The 7,500-nt window shown below is 40.7% G+C and overlaps 1 protein-coding gene across 1 annotated transcript in view; it reads left to right on the top strand.

Annotated features, from left to right (window-relative positions):
- The window catches only part of LOC138000841 (transcription initiation factor TFIID subunit 7-like), a 32,765-nt gene extending 27,545 nt beyond the window's left edge, over positions 1 to 5,220 (top strand). The window contains exons 10-12 of the mRNA XM_068847506.1: positions 2,453 to 2,571; positions 3,116 to 3,175; positions 3,414 to 5,220. Of these exons, the coding sequence (XP_068703607.1) occupies positions 2,453 to 2,571; positions 3,116 to 3,175; positions 3,414 to 3,455 (221 nt within the window). The 3' untranslated portion in view covers positions 3,456 to 5,220. The remainder of the gene's footprint in view (positions 1 to 2,452; positions 2,572 to 3,115; positions 3,176 to 3,413) is intronic.
- Positions 5,221 to 7,500: the final 2,280 nt, after the last annotated feature.

Below are 7,500 nucleotides of genomic sequence, written 5' to 3'. Positions count from 1 at the left end.
TTCGTTGATCAATGCGGGCTTGATTTCTTTATGTTTGAGATCTCTCAACTTTTCGAGAAGTGAAGACTGGGCATAAGTCGATCTTTAACAGCTTATCAAGGTCCTTCAACTATTTGCGCACAGTGTCATACTGATTGATGGTCAGGTGCAGATTTGCGTGGAGGTGCTGGTGTTTGTTTGGATGTAATAAAATTGGAGATCATAGAGTGAATGAGTTGTTCAGGATATGCCAGCTATAGGAATAAGGTCTTGAGGCGGATACACTCTTCATGAAATAATGACCAGTATGATGATAGCCTGAAAGCTCGGTCTAGCATGGTAATAATTAAGGATTTCTTCTAACGATTGTCAACATGACTATTATAATACTTGAACTTGAACTTGAACATTAATATTCTTGCTCTTTTGGCGATCAGTGTTCATAATTTTATAACATGCTAAAAAAGGGGGGCTTAAAACTGATCTAATTTTAAAAAGGTTTCCCAAATTTTCGAACCGTATCTCTGGTTCTTCTTCGGGGGACAATGAATCTAAAATTCAAAAATCACTGCTTCTTATTTTGGCTCCCCAGAGATCTTAACAGCGGCACATATGCCCTTGGGAACTCCATTCTTTCATTCACAGAGTTCTTATCAATGTTCGAGTGTAAAGACTCCAGAAAAATTCTGCGCTTGTAATTAGTTTCATTCCTTTCAAGAATTTGGCCGTAGCGTGGATGGATGTCGTGCGTGGTTCTTTCGGCATGTTGTCGGATTGCCGACTCTTTACTCGCGGCACGCGCGGGATCATGTTCCACTCTCCTCGAAGCCCAACACCGTTTGCTCTCACCAATGTAGGAGAAATCGCAGTCTTTGCATTCAACCCTGTAAACGATGCCTTCTATTTTTTCTTCCGATGGAGGGTCTTTCGGTTTTTTGAAGACAGAAGCAAGTGTGCGTATGGGCTTAAAAGCAGTCCTTATGTTGAAATGTTGCAGTGTGCGTTTTACCCTGTCCGATATCCCTTGAACATAGGGTACCACGGCAAGGCCAGCCGGGTCAGGATGGTTGCTTTGTGGACCAAACCTTGGTTAGGCAGCATTTTCAATGAATTTGGTGGGATATCCATTGACCTGTAGGCTGTCCTGGACGTGGGATGTTTCCTCTGTTCTCAGGGCCTCGCTAGATGGGATGGTGTTCGCGCGGCGCATCAACGTGCTGACGACGGATCTCTTATGTTGTACAGGGTGGTGTGAATCAAATGCCAAGTACTTGTTGGTATGGGTGGCTTGCACCTCAACCTCACAATTTGGGACGGTGGATACATTAGTATCCAGGAACGCGTTGGTGGGTTTACCGTCCATTTGATTCACACCACCCTGTACAACATAAGAGATCCGTCGTCAGCACGTTGATGCGCCGCGCGAACACCATCCCATCTAGCGAGGCCCTGAGAACAGAGGAAACATCCAACGTCCAGGACAGCCTACAGGTCAATGGATATCCCATGTTCAAGGGGTATCGGACAGGGTAAAACGCACACTGCAACATTTCAACATAAGGACTGCTTTTAAGCCCATACGCACACTTGCTTCTGTCTTCAAAAAACCGAAAGACCCTCCATCGGAAGAAAAAATAGAAGGCATCGTTTACAGGGTTGAATGCAAAGACTGCGATCTCTCCTACATTGGTGAGAGCAAACGGTGTTGGGCTTCGAGGAGAGTGGAACATGATCCCGCGCGTGCCGCGAGTAAAGAGTCGGCAATCCGACAACATGCCGAAATAACCACGCACGACATCCATCCACGCTACGGCCAAATTCTTGAAAGGAATGAAACTAATTACAAGCGCAGAATTTTTCTGGAGTCTTTACACTCGAACATTGATAAGAACTCTGTGAATGAAAGAATGGAGTTCCCAAAGGCATATGTGCCGCTGTTAAGATCTCTTGGGAGCCAAAATTAGAAGCAGTGATTTTTGAATTTTAGATTCATTGTCCCCCAAAGAAGAACCAGAGATACGGTTCGAAAATTTGGGAAACCTTTTTAAGTTTAGATCAGTTTTAAGCCCCCCTTTTTTAGCATTTTATAAAATTAATATTCTTGTTATCTGGTAAATATTTTATTTTGACCTGATGATGGTGTCATGAGGACACCGAAACGTTGTCTTTTGATTTTACCTTTTCATCATCAAAACGAAATTATGATATATGAAATGAAGCATATTGAACTGCGGATATGAAATCAAGTAAAGCTACGATCCTCGCAGTTATAAACGCAATTTTAGCAATTGCGTAGAGAAGCCTGAAAAATTCAGGACTTCAACGGGGTTTGAACCCGTGACCGTGAGATACAGAGATGAAAGCCCAGTCTACCAAATCACTGACATAACTAGCGGAGTCTTGTATCATGAACCTGAAATCAAATTGTAACAAAAAGAAACTGATTTTAACGTGATAACAATTGTTTTTGCAGAGAATGAAAGTCAATCCAAGGTGCAGATAAATGCCTTGCGGGAAAAACTAAAAGAAGTCCGATCAGCTCGAGCAGAGCAAGAAACACGAGTGCGGGAAGCCTCCAACTTGTTTCTGAAGGTAATTAAACTAACTTTACTTGATGCAGAACATGGTTTGTCAAAAATATATGTGATGCTCATCACATGTACATGCAATTACCCTGGGTACCAGATGAATTTATTCCGAAGGTCCGAGTTAACGCTACGTGTGACAAAGGCAAAAACAAAAGACACCTGTTTTTTGATGTCTTTTTAAGTTAAAGTAGTGTTCAATTGAGCGTCGGCAACAATTCGTCGGTTACTTTTGCTTACTTGGCCTATCTTCAACAAGCGATTTCAGGCAATTGCAACCAATCAAGAGCAAAATCCCATTGTTCTGGTGTCTCCTTATCACCTGTCGCCAGGGGACGATCAGGAGGAAAGAGCCAGTTTTTTTCTTACTCGTCATCCCGCATTCTGTGATGGTTATGTGTATTCAGTTTGCTGCATGGCCATCACAATTAGCATCATCTTTTGTTTTTTTGGCTAATTAATTTCCTTTCCCTTAATCCATCCATCCATCCATCCAGTTTGTCAGTGAGAATATACGTGCAACGAACACTTTCTGTTCTTCTGTTTTGTAGCAACGTTTTGAGAAGGATCTTGAGGAAATCAAATCAAAGGAGGGTAAACTAGAACTCGAGGTAAAGAGAGGTCTTTGGCTGTTATTTATGCTCTCAGCCTGTTTAAGCCTGTGCGGTTTCTTTTAATAATAATAATAATAATAATAATAAATTGAAATTTATACTCCGAATTTTAAACTCCGTACAAGTTACTTCCTTAAAAAAATGCAATCATTTAATGCAATCCGTAGTTGAAACATTTAATATCACTTCTATTTCGTCGTCACATTAATTAGTTCGATTTTTTATATCTTGACAGCTATGCAAACTGGACGCTGAAATTTTCTCCGGGACATCATGAGTGACCTGATATGGCCTTTCTTCATTCCTAGTAAACAATGCAAGCGATACAAAGTATAGAAATCTATGACGTTTCTTTTGAACATTAGACCTTTGTTTGACATGTGCGACACAAATGCAAATGCAATTCATTATTTAAACAACGTGTAGTCAGGCCCTCACGGTTCGTGCGAATACAAGGGAAGATACGCGTGGTAGGCTAAGACTTATTCCAAGATGGCGGACGAGGTTAACACCCAGTGGGTTCATATTGCCATTTGTGACTCTGCCACTCCGGGATTAGTGCCCCTTGGCCGGTTTGGCCCCCCCCCCCCCCCCCCGTTACAGTTTAGTGCGCGACCACTCAGAATGCCAGAATGCATCATAATTAGCCAGAATACACTGTGCCATTCATCAGCTTTTACGAGAATGCATTGCATTTGAGCATAACACCGGTCAAACACTCTAGAGGTACACGAGGTCCCGTAAATATTCGATGAAACAACACATCATGATGTAAAAGCAGAAACCCATAAGGGTTGAAACGTGTAACGGCCCCTAGTGTGCTGGGAAACAAGCTTCTGAATATTCAATTTGCTAAGTACCATATTTGGAACATCAAGAGCGAGGGGTTTCCAAATATGGTACGTAGCACTGAAACATTCAACCAATCAGTTCGCACTGAAGCTGTGAACGCGCGTTACACGTTTCAACCCTGATGAGTTTCTGGTAAAAGTGTAAACTCACAACAATTCCAAATCTAAATTGAGTCGTCGCATATAATTCTTATTGCGCAAAGTTCTGCCACTAAATGTTTCAGCGTTCAGAAACATAATAGTTAACTTCCATACTTTCTTATATCCATTTCTCGTTGTGGTAGTCGAACTGTGAACTAAAGCTATAAGATTAAATACACGGGAGACGAAATCATTCTCCCCTGCGATATTCGAAAGTTTGATGGATTTAAGGCAGTGCGGCCCAGTGGTTAGGACGCTTGCCCTAAGATCAGGAGTTTCCGGGCTCAAGACTCGTTCTAACCACTCATTGAATATTTGTTCCTGGTAGTCCCTAGTTCAACTTCCCGGCCGCACTTGTAAATAGCCAACTGATTTAACTCGAGCCATTTGGGATTCTTAACAGTTGTAGTTGTTGTGTTCTGTTGTTTCGTTGGTTGTGTTTCATTGGCCCTGAGAAGTCCCTATGGGGAGTGGTCAATTAAGGGCGCATTCAATGGACCCTATTCCGGAATAAGAATATGTTGCTATAAGAGCGATCTGTGCTCATAATTTTAAAAGGAAGAGGGGTTAAAAAAGCACAAACCTGGAACTAATTGTAACATCGGCTCCGCGGTAAAACAGCATTCCGAAACCACCGGCCACAACATGCACCCAAATTATGCGAGCATTTTGGAAACAGGCGTAAAAACCAAGAACAAAAGGCTTTTTGTAGAGTCGTTGCATTCGTTCCTCGACAAGAACTCTGTCAATGAAAGAGCAGCATTCCCCAGGGTGTACGCATCACGGGTTTCCTCCCTTAGGGGCAACGAGCAATGACATCTTTTTTCTAGATATTTGCATTTCGTAACTTGCTGAGTACATTTCTCTGAAGAAGGTCGCAGAAGGCGGCTGAAAATTTAGTCTTTTTTAACGTTTTTTTAGATCTGTTTTAACCCCTCATCCTTTTAAAATATGTGTAGTGATGATTTAGCCAAGCCTAAAAGCGGAGCTCCCTGGTTATTTATTCTTACTGCCTGTAGGGTTTGTGAAAATAAAAGGTTTCGAATTGTCCGCGTTTTGATGTTCCGTTTGCTGGTTTAATAATTAAATCATTATCTTTGCTTTCTTCTATAGAAAAATTCATTGCCTGACTATTGAATTCCTCGGTAAATTTTACGCTAAAAACCGATATCGCATGAATCACGAAGCGATGAGTGCGACATCGGTTTTACCAGTGAAATTTACTTTGCAATTCACCAGTTTGGCGATAAATTTTTCTTGAACCGCATGAGTTGTTAAAGAAAACAAGCACACCCTCAGCGAGCGAATGGAAAAGGAAAAAAAGCTATTTCAGAGTCTGCTCCAACCCATTTGACTTGATTTGTGTTAATAGGCCATTTTACAGTTTTTTGCTCAGCGACCTAGCCAATGAATGGCTGCGAGGCTGCCGGTGACCTTGCATTGATACAAACCTCACTGCTTTTATCATGTAAATTGTGTTGTTGTGATTCTAATTAGTCCGTATTAACATTACAAAAGCACGGAGGTTTGTATAAAAGTAGGGTCACCGGCAGCCTCGCTTCCATTCGTAGGCCAGGTAACTTAGCTACAACTGTTAAAATGGTCTATTGTTACTTTCAATTTCAGTGTCCCCAATTAGTGATTCAGCGCTAGAACGACTCGACACTTAAATAATAAAGTTCCTTTTAAATAACGTTTGGGTGCTTTAAACAAGCTTCTGAAAACACAATCTAGTGAGATTTCCCCTCTAATTTTACGAGAACTCGTTTCGAATACGTGTTTACAACATAAGGGAAAAGTTTTCTTGTCACTGTCAAGGCACAACGAAAAGCAGTTGGGCAAACGGATTTAAAAAGCACTTGTTCGCTCGCATTTTAGAGCAAAACAAAAACAAAAACAAATCAACTTTTTCTTTATTTCCGAAAGAGTTATTTAATTCCAGTTGACATTAAACAGCATTAAAAAATCGATTTTCATTCCTGAACAAAGGAAGAACCGATGAAACCACCTTTTAAAAATACGCATCACTTCAAATAACGCATCCGTAAAAATAACAAACGGTTTAGTGCGCAAGGAAAGAATTTGTGGAGTAACTTCTTCCGTTAAGTATGATCTATTACTGGTATTCTGTTTTGTCGTTGTCGTTCTCTTTCGCTCTCCTTTCGTTTCTGTTCTAGTCATAGGTCCTCCAGACATCATGTAACCTTAGCAGAGCTTCTAAAAATATGCTAAAAATTGCAATACAGAGAAAAAAGCAGCTCTAAGCGAATCAAACAAACAGTCAGCCTTAAGTTTACATCCCGCCGATGCTTGACTTGAATAACTGCGTAGCCACCAGTGTGGACCACAGATATCATGATATATCCAACTGGATTGAAACCAGCGAAAAATGCAGAAGGAAAACATCTTCCAAACCGTTTTCCACCTGAACACGAAAAGCGTTGACTCTGTAAGAACTTTTGTTAATGTAGTATGGCCGTGTAACCTCGTCGAGCCACAGAAAGCGCGCGAAAAATGAAGCCTCGCTTATGTTTAGGTGAGTTAACCTGGGTTGAGCCTGCAATCCAATCGAAAACCAGTACCTGGTCAGCGGTCAACTTTAAAAAAAAACAGCTGACTTCGATGAGCTTTAAGCTTGAGCGCGCGATATGGTCACGCGATACCTTGTTTTGACAGGTGTCAATTGATCAAAAGATGGACGTCCAATATCAAAGATGTCAGTCAATCAATCAATCAATCATTTATTTTAACACGTTACGTCAAAGAGCTGTAAACCTCGTTCAAAATACGAACGTGTATAAATAAAATCTAAAATAATTACAGCCATAAAATATAATTCAATTTTAAAAACAACAAAAAGCCACCTGAAACGTGACTTGGAAAACTCTAAAACTCGTTCTAAAAGCAGTTAAAAGCTACAATTGTACACTATAAGACGTTCTAAAAAACTGAAATCGTGCAATTTACTTCTGAAGTCACTAGCATCACTTGAAAGACGCACATGAGAAGGCAAACTGTTCCATAACTTAGTTGATGAATAAGTGACAGAATTCTTCTTAATTTAACAATTAAATTTAGGTAATTCCAAATTCAAACCCTCGCCTCTTAGCCTATACGGTGTATGCCTGTATTTAAAAAGGCTAGCAATATATGTGGGACCCGTACCATTTAGACATTTAAAAAGAAGTATTAACGCCTGATGTAAGCGCCTACATTATAAAGATGTCATGCTAGCCGCAGTGAGCAGTTCGTCGTATGACATTGAATTGTTGTGCCGGATTAATGTTCTCAAAATATAACAGTTGCCATCTTCGAGACGGTTGTGTTGAC

Source organism: Montipora foliosa, chromosome 4 (genome assembly GCF_036669935.1).
Source record: "Montipora foliosa isolate CH-2021 chromosome 4, ASM3666993v2, whole genome shotgun sequence".
NCBI lineage: Eukaryota > Metazoa > Cnidaria > Anthozoa > Scleractinia > Acroporidae > Montipora > Montipora foliosa.
This window is presented reverse-complemented; position numbering and strand designations above follow the sequence as displayed.